Genomic DNA, 25311 nt, shown 5'->3' with positions numbered 1-25311 from the left:
CAAGTACCTCCTCTGGTAGTTTATTCCATAAACTCACCATCCTCTGAATGGGGGGGAGGGGGAGGGAAGAAATTTGCACTTTGGGTTTCATTTCACTATTTCCCCTCTCAACTTAAACTTATTTCCTATAGTTCTAGACTTCTCAACCCTTGTGGTAGATGCCTATAATTTCTTCTCATCTATGCATTTCATATTTCATAAGCTGGCTAGGCAACATCCTGGTGAATCTCTTCTGGACTCTCTTTCTGTAGTGTGGTGACCAGAATGGCATGGGCTATTCCAGGTGTGGTCTAGTTAATGTTTTGTACAGCATATCATGATGTTCCAACACTTGCCTATGAAGACAAGCAAGCTAAGTACCTTCACTACCCTTTTTCACCCATGTCACCGTGCTCAGGGAGCTATAACCATGCACCCCAAGGTGTCTCTGTACATCAGAGCTTCCAAGGTCCCTGTCATTTTCTGAATGAGTTAGGCTAGTATTAGATAATACATATAATACATTAATTCACAGTTGTCCAGATTAAATTCCGTCTGCCCAACTTTTCAGCTGACTTGGTGTATTCCTCTATCCTTAAACAACCATCATCGATATCTACAACCTCACCAGTCTTGTGTCATCAGCAAACATACTTTTAGACCACAGACGTTCTGATCCAAGTCACTTATATACACTCAGTAGCCACTTTATTGGATACATATGTACACCTGCTTGTTAATGCAAATGGAAATGTCACAGGAAAGCAGCATCCATCATCAATGAGCCCCACCATCCAGGCCATGCTCTTCTTACTGCTACCATTGGGAAGTAGGCACAGGAATCTGGTGCAGGACCCACTCCACCAGATTCAGAAACAGTTATTACCCTCAACCATCAGGTTCTTGAACCAGAAGGGGTAACTTCATTCACCCCGACACTGAACTGTTCCCACAATCTATGGATTCACTTTCAAGGACTCATCATCTCATGTTCTCAATATTTATTGCTTATTTATTTATTTATTTATTACTATTTTTTTTTTCTTTTTATATTTGTGCATTTTGTTGCCTTTTGCACATTGGTTGTTTGTCTTTGTTTTCGGTTTTTCATTATGATTATTAGCCTATAGGTTTATTGAGTATGCCTGCAAGAAAATGAATCTCATGGTTGTATATGTGCTTTGTACTTTGAACTTCATCTAATCAGCCATTCATGGGGCAGTAGCTCAATGCATAAAAGTATGCAGACATGGTCAAGAGGTTCTGTTGTTGTTCAGACCAAACATCAGAATGGAGAAGAAATGTGATTTAAGTGACTTTGACCATGGAATGATTGTTGATGCCAGTCAGGGTAGTTTGAGTATCTCAGAAACCGCTGATCTCCTGGGATTATCAGTCTCTACAGTTTATAGAGAATAGTGGAATAGTGCGGAAAAACAAAAATAACTTTCAGTGTGCGGCAGTTCTGTGGGCAAAAGTTCCTTGTTAATGACAGTGATCAGAGGAGAATGGCCAGACTGATTCAAGCTGACAGGAAGGCCACAGTAACTCAAATAAGCATGTGTTACAACAGTGGTGTGCAGATAAGCATCTCTGAACACGCAACACATTGAACCTTGAAGTGGATGGGTAATAGATGACCACACACATAATGGCCGCTTGGTTAGGTACAGGAGGTAACTAATAAGGTGACCACTAGGTGTATATGACAAGCAAAAAGGTCCTAGTATTGATCCCTCTGGTATACCACTGGTTACAGGTGGTTTAACCACACGGGTTACGGGAGATATTGAATTTTGTTTCAAGTCTGTTGGCGAGATGGTTCAAGCAGGAAACTATCTTGAAGATGAGGTTCAGGATAAGGGTTTAAGTTTGTGACTGGAAAATTAAAAAAAAATGCAGCTGCTGGAAATCTGGAATAATAACATGAAATGCTTGAAATGCTCAGCAGATAAGATAGAACCTATGGAGAAGAAAAACGGCATTAATGTTTCAGATTTTTATTCCAGCTCTGTAACCTTGGAGTGTTGACCTGAGGAAAATAGTTAGGGTTGTGACAGAATAGACAGGGATTCTGCTGTCACTGGGAAGAGGAAGATACAACGGTCAATGTTTGAAAATTGGAAGCCGATTCAATAAGAATTTCCTAGCTGTAATGATAAATGTTTGGGAATATTTACAAGTGAAGGGGAACATACAGGAAATTAGGACTAATTGAAATTGTCCTTTTAAAAGAAGCGGCCTGGTGGTTTGAATGCCCCTTTGTCACGTTATATGACTCTACCTGGCTTGATGAATAACTCTTTACTTGCTGCCCTCTGTAACAGCCTGAACCGAAGTCCTCGGCCCGGCTGCTTGAGGATTGGGGGCTGGAAGATGTGGACCACATATTCACCGAGGATGACTATCGCACTTTAACCAACTACAAGGCCTTCAGCCAGTTCATGAGGTGAGCTAAGGGGAAATTGTTCTTAAGCATCTTTAAATAAGCAAAGAACACACATGCCTCAACTTTTATGAAGCATTAATTTGTGCATAGATTGTGAATATAAGCTGCCCCCTGGGGTTATGAAAGTCCAACTTCTGGATACCTGTATAGATGAACAGGCTCCCATATCATGATGAATTTCAAAAGTCTAACATTCGTACATGTGCTTGTTCCTGTGCACAACAGAACTAGTTTCCTCTCTCCATTCTTGGTAGTTGTATTTTCTTATCAGTCTTGTGCACTTTTGATGCCATTTATTACAATATTTTAGAAGTATGGTTAGCATATTAAGTGCTCTGTGTATTTTCTGAATTTTTGGACAAAATTGACAAAAAGACCATCTGTAAAGCTGGAACAGAGAACAGCCTGCAAATGGATGGTCTGCTCCTGTTTGCATCCTGAGCAGTAGTGTGCTGGCTCATTTCAGAGGACAGTGAAGAATCATCTAATAAATGTATCTGGAATGGCATTTCAGCTAGACTGGGAAAGATTGGTGTTAAGTAACTTGACTTGCTTTTATGACACAGTTTTTGTGGTCATTGTGTCCGATCCTAACATTATTCTATATTTTACCCCATTACTTGGAATTTAAATTCTCCAGATAGCATAGTAGATTCAGTAAGGTAACCCATGTGCTGTCTTATCATTAAACGTGTTTTGAATGAGAGGGTTACAACCTTCTTTATCCCATGGACCTCTACCATTAACCGAGGTTTGGAGCCCTGTTTTGAATTGTATATGTTGGTCCTACCATGAAGAAGCAGGTTAAAGGAGGAGGTGGAAGAATTTGAGGGAGGAGCTACAGTGGCTGTAACCTGTTTAGCTTAAAGATCAAGGAGGTCAATTTGTTTTTCTCAAATTCCCCACTTTCCACATAACACACTTAGTGTTTATCACATTTCTGTTTGTTTGCAAATGTGATGATGCTTATACAAGATCATCTATTGTCTGCAAGGCATTTAAGATATCACAAGGTCTTGAAAGGTATCATATTTCTTTTATCAGATTGGGGACTAAACTTTATAGATGATAGCAGTCCATCTTCATCAGCAAACTAAACTGAAGTCAATCAAACCACATCTCACCATTTCCCTCCGCCTAACCTAATTCACCAGCCTACGTAAATGATAACAAAATTAGAATTGTGCAGGGCAGAAGGTTTTAAAAAGAGATCTAACTTTCCCCCAAGGCTTTGCAATTTGTTCCTTTTCAACTGTTTGTCTAAATCTATTTGAAAGTGTTAAATCTGCAGTACTGTGCAAAAGTCTTGAGCACATATATATAGCTAGGGTGCCTAAAACTTACACAGTACTATAGTAATTTTATATCTTCACTGTACTGCTCTGTTTTTTTAAAAAAACAAATTTCATGATGTGAGTGACGATAAACCTGATTCTTATAAGGGTCTCAGTTGTGGATTGAGAGTGGGAAGGGGGACAGGGAGAGGGAAATCATGGTTGGGAAAAGGGGAAGGGGGAGAAGAGAGGGAGCGGGAAGCACCAGAGAGACATCCTGTCATGATCAATAAACCAATTGTTTGGAATCAAATGACCTTGCCTGGTCTCTCAGGGCTGGGTGTGTATGTACTCGCACAACCTCTTCCCTTTTGTCACCTGTCTGATACCCCTCCCATGATGTTCCACTCTTGCTATTCCCAACATCCTTTGCTTCCATCAGATTTACAAGCATTCTCTCTGCTCCACATTGATAAATTCAGTACTGTGCAAAAGTCTTAGCTACTCTAGCTATATATGTGTGCCTAAGACATTTGCACAGTGCTGCATGTCTAAAGCATTCTATGTTCCAGATCACTCCAGCCTGCATCTGAATTTGCTGATTCTCTTAAATCTTTGTAAACTAATGCAGGTTTCTCAGGTCCATCAAAGGGGAAGTTAGATAAGTACAGTATACAAGAGAGAAAGCGGGAGGTTTAAATGAGATGGAGGAAGGAGCACATACAGAAAAATAGACTGGTGATGTTCAATGGTCAACATCTGTAAAACTGACCTTTGTTTATGATGTGACACCTTCTTCAAATGGTGTAGTCTAAACGCGAAATAATCTTTTAAACCTAGGCCTCTCATTGCCAAGAAGAACCCCAAGATTCCAATGTCGAAAATGATGACAATTCTTGGTGCCAAGTGGAGGGAGTTCAGTGCCAACAGTCCATTCAAGGGATCAGCAGCTGCAGTAGCCGCAGCAGCTGCAGCAGCAGCAGTAGCAGCTGTAGTAGAGCAGGTGTCTGCCAGTGCCTCCACGGGACCCCTTTCTGCCCTGCCAGTGCCACCCATCCGCAAGGCCAAGACCAAAGAGGGCAAAGGTGAGTGTTGTCAGGGCCCTCCATGACTTCTGGCTTGGTTCACACTCAGACCCTATCTTTTCTAGCCTCTGGTCCTCCTCCACCCCCTGATCTCTCAACCTCAACTCCTGTCCTGTTCCACATCCAGCTAAGTATATACCCTAACACCAGAGATAATGAAGCTGGTCAAGGCTCAAATGCCCAGATTCTTCTAGGAACGTGTGGCAGCTAAATGGATAATAAGATGTCATACTCCCAAACATCACTGGGGCGTTGGGATAATGTGATGTAAAGGGAATAATGTGATTCAAAAGTCCACTTGTGTGGTTACAGGCCCTGGTGCAAAAAAGCGGAGCAAGAGCCCAAGGGTCCCAGAAGGAAAGAAGAAAAAGAGGAAGAAGATGGCTACCTTGAAAATCAAGCTAGGCATAATGGGATCAAAAAGGAAGAAAAGCTCCTCAGTAAGTGTGAAACACAACTTGCTGCAGATACTGTAATATTGGGCAGCACACAATCTGGAGCATTTACTGAAGGAATTTGACAGTCAGCGTTTTGTCTCCAGATGAAAGGTCTCAACCTGAAAACGCTGACTTTCAGTTTCTCTCCATTGATGCTCCTACCCCTATGGAGTTCCTCCAGCTTCTTGTGTGTTGTTCAGTAAGTATGAGTGTGTTTGCTTTCCTAGTGATGAGCGAGCCTACGCTTAATTTTTTTGTCATGATCTAGAAGTTTCAATTTGTATATGTGGAAAAGATGACAAAAGTTATGTTTCTCTGAAGCTTTAGAAACAGAAAATAGGTGCAGGAGTAGGCCATTCGGCCCTTCAAGCCTGCACTGCCATTCAGTATGATCATCCAACTCAGAACCCTGTACCTGCTTTCTCTCCGTACCCCCTGAGCCATATCTAACTCCCTCTTAAATATAGCCAATGAACTGGCCTCAACTGTTTCCTGTGGCAGAGAATTCCACAGATTCACCACTCTCTGTGTGAAGAAGTTTTTCCTCATCTCGGTCCTAAAAGGTTTCCCCTTTATCCTTAAACTATGACCCCTCGTTCTGGACGTCCCCAACATCGGGAACAATCTTCCTGCATCTAGCCTGTCCAATCCCGTTGGGATTTTATACGTTTCAATAAGATCTCCCCTCATTCTTCTAAATTCCAGTGAGTATAAGCCTAGTTGATCCAGTCTTTCTTCATATGAAAGTCCTGCCATCCCAGGAATCAATCTGGTGAACCTTCTTTGTACTCCCTCTATGGCAAGGATGTCTTTCCTCAGATTAGGGAACCAAAGCTGCACGCAATACTCCAGGTGTGGTCTCACCAAGTCCTTGTACAACTGCAGTAGTACCTCCCTGCTCCTGTACTCGAATCCTCTTGCTATAAATGCCAGCATACCATTCGCCTTTTTCACCGCCTGCTGTACCTGCATGCCCACTTTCAATGACTGGTGTATAATGACACCCAGGTCTCGTTGCACCTCCCCTTTTCCTAATTGGCCACCATTCAGATAATAATCTGTTTTCCTGTTTTTGCCACCAAAGTGGATAACCTCACATTTATCCACATAAAATTGCATCTGCCATGAATTTGCCCAAGTCACCCTGCATCCTCTTAGCATCCTCCTCACAGCTAACACTGCTGCCCAGCTTCGTGTCATCGTGTCATTTGCCTTGGTGCTCTTTTGTACTGGAAAAATTACTGTGGTGGGGTTAATCGTTCATTATATCCAATAGGGAGATAGTTTTGGAAGGCAGCCTTTTAACAACAATAAAGAACTGGTGGCTTTTTATTTAGTACATTGCTTTTCAGACCTACTTGGTGCATTGAATAGTCTGAGATACAACCAAAACACTTGATCCTTAATCAAGTGTTGTGAGGTGTCTGGGTAAATCGCAGTCTTCATTTGTGGTTCCTATTGCAGAATCTGCCATGTGTGCAGTCTTGGTGGCTCTTGGACAGAGGCATTTGTTCTTTCTTTCAGGTGTTGAACTTGCCATGCATACCCTTGAAGGAAAGTTTGGCATATATATGATTTACCTTCAATGTGTTTTACTTTATTGTGATCTGACTACAGAATAGTTGTTATCATTAAACTTGCTTGCTATACTCTTTCAGAGCGATGAGGCAGACTTGGATGGGGATTCTGATTTTGACAATGCCAGTGTGCACAGCTCATCCATTCGATCTGATAGCTCAGTTGGGCCCCTGAAAAAAGCAAGGCTTAAAGCAAAAGTTGGCAGAAAGAAGAGGAAGAGTAAGTGATACATTATATTTAACCTGTGTGTGCAGAATGAGGGGATAACCTTGAAATTAGAATTTAATTCATTTGGGAAATCAGTAAACACTTCTTCCATTTGAAGGTTAATGAATATACTTGCAACTGTCTTTTTCAAAACATGAAAGGGTGCTTGAATACTGAAATGTATAGTCTTATTGAAAAAAATCTTATCAAATAGATTTGCAGGAAAAGTGGATCAAAATATTTAAAATGCTGAGTGGCTGTGGTCCAGTGGCAGAATGTCCAGCTGTTCCCATGCTTCATTCCCCTAGATTAAACTTGGCATTGAGTGTCTGTCATTTTAAATTAGATTGGCAGCCTGGGACAAAGGTTGTTAAAGGCTACTTCTTTGGTTCACTTTGCTGGCAAATCCATTTGATGGATTTTTTGATAAGACTGTATATTTCAGTCTTCAAGTATCCTTTTATTCTTTTGGAAAAAACGTTTTCAGAACTTTTAAATTCTAGATTGCTCACAATAAAGGCCAATAAGGAATTAGCCTTCCTAACTACTTGCTGCACCTGCTTAATAACTTTTTCTGATTCATACATTAGAGCATCTAGATCAGTACCACATTATTCGTAATGTTCCTCCATTTAGGTAATCGTAAGGCTTTTGATTCCTCTTACTGAAAGGGTATGACCTCATAATTTCCACATATTCTACATGCTAAGGTTTTGCCTGCTTGCTCAACATATCTACATATCCATTGCAGAGTCCAAATATTCTCGTTGTAACATGCCTTCTTTTCTATTTCCTTCATTAGAAAACTTGGATATATTGCTCTTCTACAAGTCATTGCTATAGATTGAAGTTCAAAGTAAATTTCATTATCAAAGTACATATTTGTCACCATACAACCCTGAGATTCATTTTCCTGTAGGCATAATCAGCAAATCTGTAGAATAATAACTATAACAAGATCAATGAAAGATTGCAGAAAATAACAAACTGTGCAAATGCAAATATAAATAAATAGCAATAAATAACAAGAACATGAGATAAAGAGTCCTTAAAGTGAATTTGTTGGTTGTGGGAGCATTTTAGTAGTGAGGCAAGTGAAGTTGATTGTAGTTATCCTCTGGTTTAAGAACCTGGTGGCTGAAGGGTAATAGCTGATCTTGATCCTGGCGGTGCTAGTCCTGAGGCTCTTTTACCTTCTACCTGATGGCAGCAGTGAGTAGAGAGCATGACCTATGTGGTGGGGATCCTTGATGATGGATGCTGCTTTCCTACAACAGTATTTCATGTAGGTGTGCTCAGAGGTAGTTAACTGACGTCCAAGAGATTATTAAGCACTCCACTATTTGTACCCTTCTAGCTGAAAAAGACTCATTAATTTCTGATTCTTCTATGTTGGTACTTGTCTTCAGTCCATGCAAACACACTTTCCCCATTGATCTCCTGTGCACAAACTCTCCATGCAGGTCTTTGTGAAATGCCTTGTGGAAATCTGAATACATTACATCTACAGGTTCCCCTCTATTCACTCTGATCATTTATATCATTCTTGTCCAAACCAACTTACTTCCCAGACCTTTCTAATATGTTCTCCTGTCTAATCCCCCTCTGTGTTTTGTCTCCTAAACTCTTCAATATCCATCAGATCTATGCAATCATTCTCCATGGTTTTTCACCCTTCCTGTAAGGTGATGCCCAAACTGTAGCTAATCCGATTTATTTCTTACTTTTAAAAAGAGAGTACTTCTTGTAGAGAATCCTGAACTCTGATTTCAAGAGGCCACCAGGAATCGTTCAGTAACTACCCCCTACCTCTCCCCCCAACACACTGCCTCAATGGAAATTAATCTTCATGTCTTATGCCAAGCATTAAAATCATTATTTGTTATTTTGATAAACTAAAGGCATGGAAAAGATCCCGAGCATGGTAGGAAAAACCACAGATTCTCTCCAGTGCACTGGCCAATTTAACCCCCAACCAAGCTTACTCAAAACAAAATTTTGTTAATTACCATAATTATTTGTGGGAGTTTGCTGCTTCCAGGTTCCACTGTATTATGATAGTGATTGCCATTGGGGAAAAAAGTACCTACTTCATTGATTGTAAAACACTGGACACCCTGAGGTCATGAAAGAGATTGAACAAACGCTTATTTTGTTCTGCTTTTCCTTTTCTTTGTCGCCTCTACACTCCAAACCCATTTTTCTGCAACATAATGCTCATCTTGTGATGTTCTCTTCCCCTCCCCCACCACCCCATGCTTCTCTTTCTCATGAAAAGTCATGTACCAGAGCCGTTGACTACTTCAGTCTTGTCAGATACAATCTGATCCATTGAGCACTTTCAGCATGTTTGGTTTTTATTTTGGGTTTACAGAGCCTGCAGTACTTTTGTGTAACTGCAGATATTTCCTTGCAGTGAGCTGTCCCCTGATATTTAGTTGGTTGATTGTAATTAATTGACTCTTAACCTGTAGTGATTGGTGAGGAGGAGGCGGATGGATACGAGACTGATCATCAGGATTACTGCGAGGTTTGCCAGCAGGGAGGAGAGATCATCTTGTGTGATACCTGCCCTAGAGCTTACCACTTAGTCTGCCTGGATCCAGAACTGGACAAAGCCCCAGAAGGGAAGTGGAGCTGCCCACACTGTGTGAGTATGGCTTGCTTGTGCAGGAAATTTGCAATTTTCAGCCAAATGGAAAAGATGAGACAAGAAGGCAAATGCTTTAGACCAAGGGTCCCAACGTAGGGTCCACATATCCCTCTGTTAATGGTAGGGGTCCATGGCATAAAAAAGGTTGGGAACCCCTGCTGTAGTCAGAGATGATTAATGGGCTGGTTTGGTCAAATCATTGAAGCTATTAGCAAGATGTGCTGAAACCCTCTGCTGCTCGTTCTACATAAGCAAAAGGTAGCCCATAGCAAGAGTAACTGTATGAATATATGGAAATATATGATTGCTACAAAAGAGGATTCAGAGAAGATAAGGATGCTTTCATGATTGAGTACATTATGTGTTAGTATCTGGATGAAAGTTAATATATGCAACACCCCACCCAAGAACTAAAATGTGTGATTTTCCCCAAAAACTTCATCGTTAGCCATTATGGATGCAGTGGACTCAATGGTGCTTCTCTTTGATTCTATACTGTAACTCTTTGAATCAGGATCCTCTGCCTTGGGTAGAGACCGTAAGTATAAATGCTAACTCCCATAACTGAGACTGCAGATTAAAAATCAGGTTTACTTTTCCAGCAAAGTTAAAGTGGAGGGTAGCCACACAAATCAAGTTGCATGTGAAATTAATTCTGTAGTTATTGGGGCAGAGTAGTGAATGTGATTGATGTGTCTGTATAAGACCATCTGCATTCTGACCTGTCTATGTTCAGCCAGTTTAAGTGAACTGGTTTCCTCACCCACTGAGGAGGAAGTAAACAGGAGAAAGTAAAATAATGTCTGTCTTTAGGAAAAGGAGGGTATTCAATGGGAAGCAAAGGAAGAGGAAGAGGAGGAAGAAGAAGAGGAGGAGGAGGAGGAAGAGGAAGAAGCGGAGATGGGGGCTGAACGGGAAGAAGAGGATGACCACATGGAATATTGTCGGGTCTGCAAAGATGGCGGAGAGCTGCTGTGCTGTGACACCTGCCCATCTTCCTACCACATTCACTGCCTCAATCCGCCACTTCCAGAGATCCCCAATGGCGAGTGGCTTTGTCCTCGCTGTACAGTGAGTAGTTACATTATTTTATATTTTCTGGGGGAAGGTGGTGGGTTACAGCTTTGGGAAGATGCAACTTGTTGCCCATCTCCAATTACCCTTGAGAAGATGGTGATGAGCTACTGCTTTCAACTACAGCAGTCAGTGAATTTAGGTGGGGAGTTCCAGAATTTTGATCCCACAATTGAGTGGTGAGGGGATGACTTGGATGGGCCCTTGGTAGCAGCGGTCTTTGCACATTTTTGTGAATGGCCCAGACTGAATCACAGTCACCTCAAATATGCAGATGAAGTATAAAAAATTTTCATAGCACCACCCTTTTCTTGTTGCAGGGTCCTCTCTGACTCTGCTTGCAAAGTCTGTTGCCTTAGTCAACTTTTGCTCTGGGTTGAATTCAAGAAAACAGCTTAACTAGCCAGCTGGTGGTGTATTACCGGACTTCGAGGCGAGTGGTCCCGGATTCGAATCCGGCTGGCTCTCTGCATGCTTTCCATCTGTGCTAGATTGAGCATCAAGCTAGCAACTCAGCCTCATCAAAAGACAGACAAAAATGCTAAAGAAACGGCAAGGTTGTTGCCCAGTGCACCACAAGGGATGGAAAGGAGGAACAACAGCTTGAGTATTAGAACTTTGTAGAGAACCTATGGTAAATGCAAAGCTGTTGACTCGAAGAATTTGTCTGCAGAATGCTCCAGGTGCAAGTCTGACTGCCTTAATGATTAACTCAGCAGACCAGAACTTGTCCATACATGTGGCTATTAGACATGCATAATGGGAAAATTGAGTTTGCTTGTATGTGTTTGCTATCTCTTGGATCTTAGCAAAATGGCATGGGGTAATCCTGGATCAGTGTTCCTGACAGGTTCCCTGTATTGGGAACTCGGGGTGTTTTGTGATCTATTGAAACTAATGGATAAGATGTGGAAGGGGTTTGAAGGGCACTGTGGGTGATCAAGGTTCAACTGTTTGTAAAATGAAAACTAGTAGAAGCAGATCAATATTTAAAAGCTGAGGAAAGGTGAACTCAGCCATCCTCCTCTGTCACTATCACAGTGTATACTACAGTTATCTTAAATGTGTTGATCACAACTCTATCTCCTTTACCATAGCGCTGGAGGGGGACAGAAGCAGACAATTTAGGAAAACATTTAATTGGGGTAGGAGGAAATATTAGGCTATTAGGCAGGAACTTGGGAACATAAATTGGGAGCATATGTTCTCAGGGAAATGCATGGCAGAAATGTGGCAAATGTTCAGGGAATATTTGCATGGCATTCTGCATAGATATGTTCCATTGAGGCAGGGAAAGGATGGTAGGATAAAAGAACCATGGTGTATAAAGGATGTAGAAAATCTATTAAGAAAAAAAGAAAAGCTTATGAAAAGTTCAAGAATCTAGGTACTGTTAGAGCTCTAGAAAATTACAAGGGTGCCAGGAAGGAGCTAAAGAATGAAATTGCGAGAGCTAGAGGGGGCCATGAGAAAGCCTTGGCAAATAGGATTAAGGAAAACCCCAAGGCATTCTATAAGTATGTGAAGAGCAAGAGGATGAGCTGTGTGAGAATAGGACTAATTGGGTGCAATAGTGGAAACTTGTGCATGGAGGAAGTAGTGGAGATTCTTAATGAATACTTTGCTTCAGTATTCACCAGTGAAAAGGACCTTGGCAATTGTGAGGATGACTTACAGCGGACTGAAACACTTGAGTGTATAGACATTAAGAAAGGATGTGCTGGAGCTTTTGAAAGGTATTAAGTTAGCTAAGTCACTAGGACCAGACGAGATATGCCCCAGGCTGCTGTGGGAAGCAAGGGAGGAGATTGCTGAGCCTCTGGCAATGATCTTTGCATCATCAGTAGGGACGGGAGAAGTACCAAAGGATTGGAAGGTTGCAAATGTTGTTCCCTTGTAAAAGAGAGGGAGTAGAGTTAACCCAGGAAATTAAAGACCAGTGAGTCTTTCTTCAGTGCTGGGCAAGTTGTTGGAGAAAATCCTGAGAGGCAGGATTTATGAGGATTTGGAGAGACACAATCTGATTAGGGATGATTAGCATGGTTTTGCCTAGGGAAGGTCGTGCCTTACGAGCCTAATTGAATTCTTTGGGGATGTAACAAAACACATTGAAGGTAGAGCAGTGGATGTAGTGTATATTGATTTCAGTAAGGCATTTGATAAGGCTCCCCATGCAAGGCTCAAATCAGAAAGTAATGAGGCATGGGACCCAAGGAGATCTTGCTTTGTGGATCCAGAATTGGCTTGCCCACAGAAGGCAAAGGGTGGTTGTAGATGGTTCGTATTCTGCATGGATGACAGTGACTGGTGGTGTTCTGCAAAGATCTGTTCTGGAACCCCTCCTCTTTGTGATTTTTATAAATGACCTGGATGAGGAAGTAGAAGGATGGGTTAGATGACACAAAAGTTGGAGATGTGGATAGTCTGGAGGGTTGTTAGAGGTTATAGCAGGACATCGATAAGATGCCGAACTGGGCTGAGAAGTGGCAGATGTACAAACCCTATTTCCAGAAAAGTTGGGATATTTTCCAAAATGCAATAAAAACAAAAATCTGTGATATGTTAATTCACGTGAACCTTTACTTAACTGACATAAGTACAAAGAAAAGATTTTCAGTGGTTTTACTGACCAACTTAATTGTATTTTGTAAACATACACAAATTTAGAATTTGATGGCTGCAACACACTCAACAAAAGTTGGGACAGAGGCATCTTTACCATTGTGTTACATCACCTTTCCTTTTAATAACACTTTTTAATTGTTTTGGAACTGAGGATACTAATTGTAGTAGATTTGCAATTGGAAATTTTGTCCATTCTTGCTTGATATAAGACATCAGCTGCTCAACAGTCCGTGGTCTCCCTTGTCTGATTCTCCTCTTCATGATGCGCCATACATTTTCAATAGGAGATAGATCTGGACTGGCAGCAGGCCAGTCAAGCACACGCACTCCGTGTCTACAAAGCCACGCTGTTGTAGCCCGTGCAGAATGTGGTCTGGCATTGTCCTGCTGAAATAAGCATGGACGTCCCGGGAAGAGACGTCGCCTTGATGGCAACATATGTGTCTCTAAAATCCTAATATATGCCTCAGAGTCAATGGTACCTTCACATACATGCAACTCACCCATGCCGTGGGCACTGATGCACCCCCATACCGTCACAGATGCTGGCTTTTGCACCTTTCGCTGATAACAATCTGGATGGTTGTTTTCATCTTTGGCACGGAGAACTTGATGCCCGTTTTTTCCGAAAACTAGCTGAAATGTGGACTCATCTGACCACAGCACACGGTTCCACAGTCTTTCGGTCCATCTGAGATGAGCTTGGGCCCAGAGAACTCGCCAGCGTTTCTGCATAGAGGTGATGTATGGCTTCCTCCTTGCGTAATACAGTTTCAAGTTGCATTTCTGGATACAGCGACGGACTGTGTTGAGTGACAATGGTTTTCCGAAGTACTCCGAGCCCAGGTGGCTATAATTGTCACAGTAGCATGACGGTTTCTTAGGCAGTGCCGCCTGAGGGCTCGAAGATCACGCGCATTCAACAGTGGTTTCCGACCTTGCCCTTTACGCACTGAGATGTCTCTGAATTCTCTGAATCTTTTCACAATATTATGTACTGTAGATATTGAAAGACCTAAATTCTCTGCAATCTTGCGTTGAGAAATGTTCCTTTTGAACTGACTAACAATTCTGTCACGAATTTTGGCACAAAGGGGTGAGCCACGACCCATCCTTGCTTACAAAGACCGAGCCTTTGATGGACGCTACTTTTATACCCGGTCATGATACTTCACCTGCTACCAATTAGCCTGCTTGATGTGGAGTCTTCCAAACCGGTGTTACTCGAATATTCTGTGTGCTTTTCAATCTTATTTTAACTCTGTCCCAACTTTTGTTGAGTGTGTTGCAGCCATCAAATTCTAAATTTGTGTATATTTACAAAATACAATTAAGTTGGTCAGTAAAACTATTGAAAATCTTTTCTTTGTACTTTTGTCAGTTAAATAAAGGTTCACGTGAATTAACATATCACAGATTTTTGTTTTTATTGCATTTTGGAAAATATCCCAACTTTTCTGGAAATGGGGTTTGTAGTTCAACCCAGATAAGTGTGAAGTGGATCATTTCGGTAGGTCAAATTTGAAGACAGAATATATTAATGGTAAGACTCTTGGCAGTGTGGAGGATCAGCAAGATCTTGGGGTCCATGTCCACAGGACACTCAAAGTTGCTGTGCAGGTTGAGAGTGTTGTTGAGAAGGCGTATGGTGTGATGGCCTTCATCAACCATGGGATTGAGTTCAGGAGCCGTGAGGTAATGTTACAGCTATACAAGACCTTAGTTAGACCCCACTTGGAGTACTGTGTTCAGTTCTGGTCACCTCATTACAGGAAGGATGTGTATACTTCAGAGGGAGTGTAGAGGAGATTTACAAGGATGGTGCCTGGATTGGGGAGCATGCCTTATGAGAATAGGATGAGTGAACTTGGTCTTTCCTCCTTGGAGCGACGGGGGATGAGAGATGACCTGACAGAGGTGTACAAGATGATGAGCGGCATTGATCATGTTGATAGCCAGAGGCTTTTTCCCAGGGCTGAAATGGCTAATACGAGGGGGCATAATTTCAAGGGGCTTGGAAGTAGGTACAAGGGGGATGTCAGAGATGTTTTTTTTAATGGAGAGTGGTGGGTGTGTGGAATGCACTGCCAGCAATGGTGGTAGAGGCAGATACAATAGGGTATTTTAAGAGACTCTTAGATGGGTACGTGGAGCTTACGAAAATAGACGTCTATGCAGTAGGGAAATTCTAGGCAATTTCCAAAGTAGGTTACATGGTCGGCATAACATTATGGGCTGAAAGGCCTGTAATGTGCAGTAGATTTCTATATTCTATCCATAATGTATGACTCAGTTGCGGCTTTGGTTGTAAAAGTATTTACCCAACTTCTCCTTCTCCTTGTGCCTTAATTTTCTAAGCATTTGAAGGTTTCAGTAACCCTACAATTGGAAAGTCAATCCTAAGTACTGGGTTTGAGGAACAGAAAAGTTATGGAACAGAAAAGTCTTGTCCCTCAGTGTCACAGGGTTTTAATCACCCTGCACCCTATCTCGTGGTGTCATGTTTTTTTGAGAATGCTGCACTGCAAATCCTTGTGTGTTGTTAACTTCTACATATACCTTGTATTATTATTGGCAGTACCTGCAACAGAGCATTTTTGTTGTTCTCTTCAGTACACTTCATAGATGATCTCAGGCTTCCTTTTCTAAAGAAAACCACTTTGGTCTTGCATTTTCCCTTTCATTGCCTTGTGTTTTAAATTCTGAGCATACAGAAAAGGGGTAAATCTGAGGCCTTGTTTGCTCCTCCTCGAACATGAATGAAGCTAATCCCATCTGCACAGGATTTATAATTGCTTCATTCCCTTTATGTTCATATGTCTGTCTAAATGGCTTTTAAATGTCACTATCGTGACTGCTTCCATTATCTACCATTTCCTTTGTAGTTAGAAAAAATTACCTTAAACTTTTCTCACATTAAAGCTAAATATTAAAATATTTGACATTTCTACCTTGTTAAAGAGACTCTGACTATCTACCCTATCCGTTGGCTCAGCCTATGATGCTCCAAAGAAAACCAATCCAATCTCATGTTATAGTTAATCCAGGCGGCATCCTTTTCTGCACCTTCTCTAACACTCCACATCCCTCTTGTAATGGGGCAACCATAGCTGAATACCATATGCCAAAACTATGCATTACCATAGTTCTATATAGCTGCAAAATGACTCCCTGAATCTTTCCGGAGTCATACTGTTTTATTTTCTGTGCAGTGCCCACCATTGAAAGGCCGGGTCCAGAAGATTCTTCACTGGCGATGGGGGGAGCCTCCACAATCAGTGCCAGCACCCAGACCACCCGATGCCAACCCAGAGGACTCTCCGCCGAAACCACTGCAGGGCCGGCCTGAGCGGGAGTTTTTCGTTAAGTGGGCTGGCTTGTCATACTGGCACTGTTCCTGGGTCACTGAACTCCAGGTGGGTTTCGTTTTTTTTTCTTTCTTTATTTGAGATTGTTGTGATGACAGCTATGAGAGCACTTCCAAAGCAAGAATAGCATGAGTTAGATTGAGGAGAGCTCTATCTACACTGTCTCCTCAGTTCCAAGGTAAGTTCATCAGAGGTTACAAGTTCCACGTTGAAGTTTATTCTCATAAGCATGCCTACACAGACTATAAATGCCAAGAAAATTAGCTTTTTGCAGCAGCAGCATAGTACATGGCAGAGACAAGTTGACACAGACTTAAACTAACGTAAATTATGCATAACAGCTGCCGTCTGAGGCCTCTGCTGGTCAGAGTTGACCATGGATATTGCGTCTCAGCTGTCTAGATACGCAAGCCTGGGCAGTACAATATGGAGAGCCTGTTGCCCATGTAGCAAGGTCTCCCTCTTCACGCAACTGAGGAACCCAAAGTAACAGCAGAGACCAATGCACTTTGGTACCAGTGGCGTTGCAGGAGTTGCCAGTGGGCATTGAACTCAATGTAAAACTGCCTTAGGATTTTCCCCTCTGGGTTTACTCCCGAAGCCTTCCCCATAAATGGGTACAGCCGCAAGGCAGTGGTGGTTTGAGATCAGAGTTTTCTTTCTCCTAGATGAGCTGCCAACCATGGCTGATGAGCCCCATCTGCCTGAAGCGACTGTTCTTAAAGTGCCAGTAACTCGCCTTTGTCCCTTTTCCTGTCAGTAGAAATGTCTCTGCCGGGCTTGGTAGCTAAGCCACACGTGAAGGCCAGGAGCTAGACTTGGTTGTCAAAAGCTTACACAACGAAATAGCATTAGTGCACGTTGAGCACTAAGACAAATATAGTTCAAGGCAGTATTAAAGCTCTTCAGTTCAAGAACCTGATGGCAATGGGCTAGAAGCTGTTAGGGAGCTGTGGGTCTTCAGGCTTCTGTACCTCTTGCCCAATGCAGCATCAAGAAGAGGGCACGGCAGAGGATGAGGGTCTCTGATGATGTTATCTACCTGAGACGCTGTTCTTGTAGATATCCTCAATGGTGGGAAGAGATATACCCGTGATAGAACTGGCCAGGGCCTTGGCAGTGTTATGGAGTAAATGGATATCAATGTTCACAAATGATCCCCAGGTGTGTGTCAGAATCATTTGGGAGTGTCTGGGCAGTGTTCTGTCTTTAGACTTTCCTGAAGGACGTTGGTGCTCGTCTGGAGCACTGGTAGACATTGCTAGTTTTATCAATTTACAGTAATCTGCATGCACATTTGTTTCCAACAGCTGGAGATTTATCACTCGGTTATGTTTCGGAATTATCAGCGGAAGACTGACATGGATGAGCCGCCTCCATTTGACTACTGCTCTGGAGATGACGATGGCAAGAGTGATAAACGGAAAGCCCATCACCCTCAGTATGCTGCCATGGAGGAGAAGTTCTATCGCTATGGGATAAAGTTGGAGTGGATGACCATCCATCGAATCTTGCAGCACAGGTGAGGTGGTGAGCACTATCGATATTGTGTCCTAGCTGTCTAGATACGCAAGTTTATGGTTTCTGTTTAGTAGCACAAACAGAAGGAGGCTACTCAGCCAATTATGCTCATTCTGTCAACTTGTCTAACCTCCCCTCACTCACTTGGCTAAAATAGAAATATAGATTGACTTAAAATGTCCAAGAAACTCACAACCCTTTCATATAAGCAAACCTGATTTTGGGCCATGGAACAAACAAGTGAAAATCTGCAGATGCTGGAAATCCAAGCAACACACACAAGCTGTTAGAGGAACTCAGCAGGCCAGGCAGCATCCATGGAAACGACTACAGTTGATGTTTCGGGTCCTACTGAAGGCTCTCGTCCCAAAATGTCGACTCTACTCGTCCAGCATTTTGTGTGTGTTGTTTGGGCCATGGAAGTACATTGATTTTACAGTAAAGAAAAGACCACTCAGTTTCCTCTGTTCCAGCTGCAGCTTGTCCCATCAACAATCTCCTTTTTGATCATGTCTGTCTTCACTTGAATATAGAATGTAAATTGAGTGATCTAACTGATGCAAAACCATAAGATAAAGGAACAGAATTAGGCCAATCGGACCATCGAGTCTGCTCTGCCATTTCATCATGGCTAATCCATTTTCTTCTCAACCTCATTCTCCTGCCTTCTCCCTGTAATCTTTCACCCCCTGAAATCAAGAACCCATCAACCTACGTTTTAAATCCACCCAATGCAATGGCCTCCACAGCTGCCTGTGACAATGAATTCCACAGGTTCACCACTCTCTGGCTACAGAAATATGTTAAAACGATTAAAGAATTTTACAGGATATAAATATTTTTCAGTTATTATGGTAGGGATTGAGGGTCCAGAGCAGAATTAAAACCCAGGAGTTTATCCAGAACCACTTCCTCCCAGAATAATTTCAGAAATTTGGAACACACTCACTCAAAGAGCTGTATAGCTTGGAGTTGATTACAATTTTGAAAACTGAGCTTTGAATCCACAGCATAGGAAGTCGACCCTTGGGCCCCTCCACATGCATGCCTACCATCATTTAACTATCTAAATTAATCCCATTTATTAGCATTTTATGCACCGCCTTTCTATGCCTTGGCAATTTAAATGATGCTTGCTTATCTGCTTCCATCACCCACCCAAGCAAGGTGTTCAGGGTGATTGGAATTTATTAGGCAAGAATTGTGTAGCAAAGGTAAAATGGTGACATTGAAATATTTAATGTTCAAATGGTAGACTCTTATTTCACCATTTAAATAGCTTCTCCTTTATTTTATTTAGAAATACAACATGGAACAGGCCCTTTTAGCCCAACAAGCCCAAAAACCCACCATTTAACCCTTGCCTCACAGGACAATTAGCCTACTAGCCAGTGCGTCTTTGGACTGTGGCAGGAAATTGGAGCATCTGTATGAAACACAGGCGCACACAGGAGGAACATACAAAATTTGTTACAGGAATTGAATTTTGAATTCCGATTCCCATGAGCTGTAAAAGCGCTAGCTACTATGCTACTGTGGTGCCCTGTTACCTAATGATTCCGTGCCATTTGCCTTAAGTAGTACTCAGAATTATGCAGCATTGAAACAGGCCTTTCAGTCCATTTCATCCATGCTGACCAAGATGTTAATCTGAGGTAGATACATCTTAAACTTTTCTTCACATGTATCTGTCCAAATATCTTGTAAACAGTGCAGTCATACCCACCTCTACAGCTTCATCTGGCAGCTGGAGCATTCTTCATGAGGAATAAGTTGCCTTTTGGGTCCCTTTTAAATCTTTCCCTTCTCATGTTAAACACATGCCCTCTAATTTTAGAATCTCCTACTTTGGATGCACTACATGTTTCCTCTTCTTGTTAAAAAGAAAAAAAATGTCCTTAAGTTTATTAGTGGTTAATTTATGATTCTAGTTTTTGACTTTTTAACTAAACCCAATCAAGTGGAAACATCCTTATTTTTACCCTATCCTGGATGTGTTCCGTTTCAACAGTGTCCAAAAGCTTGATAATATTCTGGCCAAAACAGTCTAGCTAAATAATGTTAATGTGAGCACTATATAGATGTAGAAATTTTCTATACTTTCTATTTTGTGTTTCACGGTGGGGAGGCAATAATTAAATAACTTGATTAATTTTAGCATTAGCAGAACAGGTTGTTGTGTCTGATCAGGGAATTCTTTCTACCTGCCCTTTTGTCCACTTTTGGAACACCTGATCAAGTTGCCTTCCCTTTTGATCCCTGCCTTGCTGACCTGTGTTTGAGTCAAAGTCAAATTTATTGTCATTTGCACAGTTGTAATGAAAAACTTACTTATATCATCAAGGCACATAGCATCATGTAAGCAGCATTCCCAAGAGAAACAGAAGTAAAAAAAAAATGATTAAAACAAAACATAGTTAGATCAAAAAACAATTACGTGGAACATTACAGCACATGTACTGACTTTTAACCTACTCTAAGATCAATCTAATCTTTCCCTCCTACATAGCCCTTCATTTTCCTACAATCCATCTGCCTAAGATTTTCTTAAATGCCCCTAAAGTATTTGCCTCTGCCACCACCCATATCAAATTCTTTATGTCAAGAACTTACCTCTGATTTTCTCTCTGTCATTTTCCTCCAATTATCTTAAAATTATGCCCCTCAGTCTCTGGCTGTTCACTTGATTTATGCCTCTAATCTTGTAAATTATCAAGTCACCTCTCATCCTCCTTCACTCCAAAGAGAAAAGCCCTAGTTTACTCAACCCATCTTCATAATAGATGCCTCTAGTACCAGTAGCATCCTGGTGAATCATCTCTGCACTAAAGTTTACACAGTGCAAAGTGGTCATAAACGTTGATGAACTATACTGATCAGGAGTTTGCCATTTGGTGCATATTGGATAATTGCAATTTACCTCTTTTGTAAAAGTACTGTTCCTTCACCTTATTTGTTCTGCAGCATTGACAGGAAAGGAAATTACCACTACCTGGTGAAGTGGAGGGATCTACCATATGATCAGGCCACCTGGGAGGAGGACGAGCTGGAAATCCCAGATTATGACTCCATCAAAGTTGCATACTGGAATCACAGGTCCTTTTATTTTGTGTGTGTGTGTATATTTGTATGTGCATACGTGTGTCCATGGTCCTTTATGTAGATTCTCGGGGGCACAGGCAGTGGACCCATCTGTATGATGTAACATCCTTAATATTTTTCATCTCAAGTGCCTAAATTCATCCCATTAATACAAAGGGAAAAATTATTTACTATGCTTATCTAATATGTCTTTTGAACCACTCAGTAAAGGCTATTGGCCCCAATAGTTTTGGGTAGGATTGCTTCCTAATGCCCCATTGGTGCCTCTGCATGCAGGTATCTTGGTTCTTTATGCTAATCTGCTTCTGCTGCAGGGAGATGATCATTGGGGAGGATCCAACCAGGCCCAAGAAAACCAAAAATTTCAAGAAAATTAAGGAGTTTTTGGCAGAGAAGCCACCCAGCTCGCCTGTAGTAGAGGTAAGTGAGAGATGGAAGCCATGGTCTAAAGTGCTTAGCAATCATTGTGAATCGTTGAGTAGGTATTCTAATATGGGGCATTTGGGGGACAAAAAATATTCAGGGATATGTGAAGAGTTTGGAGAATGTAGAAGGTTGAGCTCAAAGTGAGTTTATTATCAAAGTAAATATATATACAACCCTGGGATTCATTTTCTTGTGGGTATTCCTAGTAAATCTAAAAACCATATCAGCAATTGTGTTGAAGTGTTGAAAATCTGAAAGGGTTTTGAGAATTTGAGCACTAATAATCTTAAATGGTTGTTGTAAGATGTGTATTCAAGATTGATGGTGACGAATGGGAAACTGTTTGCTTTTAACATTTCTGAGATTTACAGTTTCAAGTACTGATCTCGAAGATAGAAAGTGATAGATTACACTTGTTGAGTACTGCCTTCCTCAACCCCTCTGTTTCTCTTCCCAGGATTGTATTGTTTAATTGCTCTTTATGTTTCACCCATAGCCTACAATTAAGTATGAGGTACAGCCGGATTTCATCACAGTCACTGGCGGAACTCTGCACATGTACCAGCTGGAGGGTCTAAATTGGCTGCGATTTTCCTGGTCACAGGGCACTGATACCATTCTGGCTGATGAGATGGGACTGGGAAAAACCATCCAGACCATTGTATTCTTGTATTCTTTGTATAAAGAGGTAATGCAGTTTAAAATCATTCTCAGTGCTACTGGAAGAGGCTAGTTAAGATGTTGGAAAATCAGAATGAATATTTACACTTCTAGTCTGAGATGCAGCCAGCAAATCCATCCCATATGTGAGGGGTGTCCATTGGTCAGGCGTTAGTAATCCGGGGAGGAACTGTACTGTATCAGTACACTGCAGTATTCTTGAAAGTATAAACAAATTACTTGTTAATCTTATGAATTTCAGGAATACAGCTTTTTGATAAGTAATTTCTCCTATAACTTAATTCTTGGAGTCCCAGGTGTTATTATGGCCAATATATGCAAGGCTAGTGTATTCATCATCAGGTATGATGTCTTGAACTGCTCACAATACTCCAGGTGTAGTGTAGCCAAAGCCTTGATCATCTCTAGCACAGCCCTTCTCAACCTTTTTGCTCTGGAAGAACCCTTGAAATAATTTTCAGGTCTCAGGGAACCCCTGCATAAAAAATTAATATATCTGTAGCTCACAGTACAGAAACATGATCAGTAAGTTGTAGATATAATAATCGAAAAAAATTGTCTGAAGTTCTTTTGAGTAGAGAATAAATTTTAGCCTACCTTTGAAAAAACAGGTAGTTTAGCTTAACTTACTTTTATTGAAATTAATCTTTTTTCCTTTCATAAATATTTAAAAACTCATAAGGCAGATATTAAACTTGAGATAAGCACACTAGGATTTCAATTTCAACTGAAATGAGATGACTTCTACCCTTGCTCTTGATGCTTGTTAAACAAGAAAAAGCTTGCTCAAACATGTTAGAAGTTGAAAACTGCAGCAAAATGTTCATTTCTTTCCTATGAATGGCAGGATGCTCTTCTTCCACAGAAATCCAGAACTTGTCCAGAGGCAGGTCAGTAAATCTCATCTTGAGTGCATGATCAGACTGCAGCTCACAAAGTTTTTCCTCATCTCTCAAAGTCAGGTTCTCAGTCTAAGCAGAAGATTCAGAGAAAGGGTCCCTCCACCCTGTCAAACACTTGTGTTGAAAGGCAGGAAAATGCTGTTGAATTTTATTCTGTAGTTCTTCCAGGTGGTTTTCAGTAAGACTTGAGACTTTCTGATGTCCTTCCTCACTCTCAAGCCCAAGCAGCAGTGGAAACATTTCAAGGTTTCCATTTGCAACATGATTTTTCCAAAGATTTTAAACTCAAGAATCTTGTCACTTGAAGTCAAAATGTTTCTTCCAGGGCCTTGCAGAGATTTGTTCAACAGGATCATATGATGAAAACTGTCTGTTAAGTAGGCTAGTTACTGCAACCATTCTTCATCTTTAAAGCACTCGGCAAAATCTGGCCTTCTATTTTCTCGAAAGGACTCCTGCAATTCACCTTTCAGCTCAAACACCCTCTTGAGAATTCTTTCTCTGCTAAGCCACTGGATTTCTGTATGTAGTAGGAGATTGGTGTGCCCTTTGTCCTGGTTTTCGCACATTTTTTAAAACATTCTCGAGTGAACTGGTCTTTGTTTAATAAAGTTAACCATTTTTGTAGCATCATCCAGAACTTTTTCATTTCATCTCCAGAGTTTTTGACATCAGCACCCCTCTGTGAAGAAAGCAGTGTGTTGTGATAATGTCAGAATTTTCTTTTTTTTTACAACAGCAAAGTGACAGGCCAGCAGCTGAGTTGTGGCACATAAAAGTTCCTTCTTTAGAATGAAAATTTTCTTCCAATTTTCTACTACACTCATAGAGTTTGTTTGCTCCCATAAGTCAGTCGGCAGCGCGTAAGGGGAAGCTGGGGGAGGAAAAGGCTGATATCACAGCCTTGAGCATGTCCATTCATTGCTTCGAAAACAGACTTCACACTCCTCATCAGATTACCATCTTCCTCTCCATGCAGTACAGCACTCACCAATTATCAATGGCATCCCCTATCTCATGTCAAAAACTGAGAATGGACTCAACCAAATAACTCGGTCCTACTGCGCACTGCCGTACTGGGCTGAGAGGCCTGTAATGAGATTGCTAGCGAGGCTGCCCACCACTGCAAGTGCTAGTATTGTGTGTTGTGCAAAGTTAAAAAAAAAACGATGTTTGTTTTTTTTTAATCACAACCCCTCCCGGATCTCCGGTTAAAAAACCCTGCTCTAGCATAACTCCTAGTAACCATCTAACCAACTCTCCACCCCGCCACTATCACCTAATGAACTCTGGTCCTCTCAATCTAAAGACCAGCATTCTAGTTTACTATCCTGTCCACTTGTGTTGCCACTGTCAGGGAGCTAAGAACTTGCACCCCAAGATCCCTTGTACATCAATATTCCTGCAGATTACTCAATACCTTCTTACATTTGACCTCTGATTAAATTCCATCTACCATTTCTCCACCCAACTTCCAATCAGACTGTATTCTGCTGTGTCAAATGAAAGCCTTCCTTACCATGCACAACTCTGCTCATTTTTATGTCACCTGTAAGCTTACTAATCAGCCTGTGTATATACAGTATGGTTCCAACAGTATTCCCTGTGGACCTTCAGTCAGAATACCACCCTCCACCACTACCTCCTGTCTTCTCTGGCCAAGTTAATTTTGAATCCCATCTTTGCAAGTTGAGCTGGTGTCAAGGAAGGTGAATGCTTTGTTAGCATACTTTTCAAGAGGACTACAATCTAAAAGCAAGGATGTAATGTTGAGGCTTTATAAGGCACCAGTGAGGCCTCACTTGGAATATTGTGAGCAGTTTTTGGCCCCTTATTTAAGAAAGGATGTGCTGACATTGGGGAAGGTTCAGAGAAGGTTCACAAGAATGATTCCGGGAATGAAAGGATTATCATAGGAGCAGTGATTGAAAGCTCTGCATCTGTATGCAC

General features: G+C 41.5%; 1 protein-coding gene across 4 annotated transcripts in view; it reads left to right on the top strand.

The window, feature by feature from the left end:
• The window catches only part of chd3 (chromodomain helicase DNA binding protein 3), a 124078-nt gene that overhangs the window by 21508 nt on the left and 77259 nt on the right, over positions 1-25311 (top strand). For all 4 annotated transcript variants that reach the window (XM_063048877.1, XM_063048876.1, XM_063048875.1 and 1 more), the window contains exons 4-14: positions 2307-2428; positions 4543-4787; positions 5100-5227; positions 6883-7021; positions 9484-9659; positions 10476-10733; positions 16574-16777; positions 18040-18251; positions 21215-21346; positions 21667-21772; positions 22275-22466. In XM_063048877.1, the coding sequence (XP_062904947.1) occupies positions 2307-2428; positions 4543-4787; positions 5100-5227; positions 6883-7021; positions 9484-9659; positions 10476-10733; positions 16574-16777; positions 18040-18251; positions 21215-21346; positions 21667-21772; positions 22275-22466 (1914 nt within the window). The remainder of the gene's footprint in view (positions 1-2306; positions 2429-4542; positions 4788-5099; positions 5228-6882; positions 7022-9483; positions 9660-10475; positions 10734-16573; positions 16778-18039; positions 18252-21214; positions 21347-21666; positions 21773-22274; positions 22467-25311) is intronic.

This window comes from Mobula hypostoma, chromosome 5, assembly GCF_963921235.1.
Source record: "Mobula hypostoma chromosome 5, sMobHyp1.1, whole genome shotgun sequence".
Classification (NCBI taxonomy): domain Eukaryota; kingdom Metazoa; phylum Chordata; class Chondrichthyes; order Myliobatiformes; family Myliobatidae; genus Mobula; species Mobula hypostoma.
The sequence above is the reverse complement of the archived record's forward strand: the minus strand, read 5'-3'. Positions and strand labels throughout refer to the sequence as shown.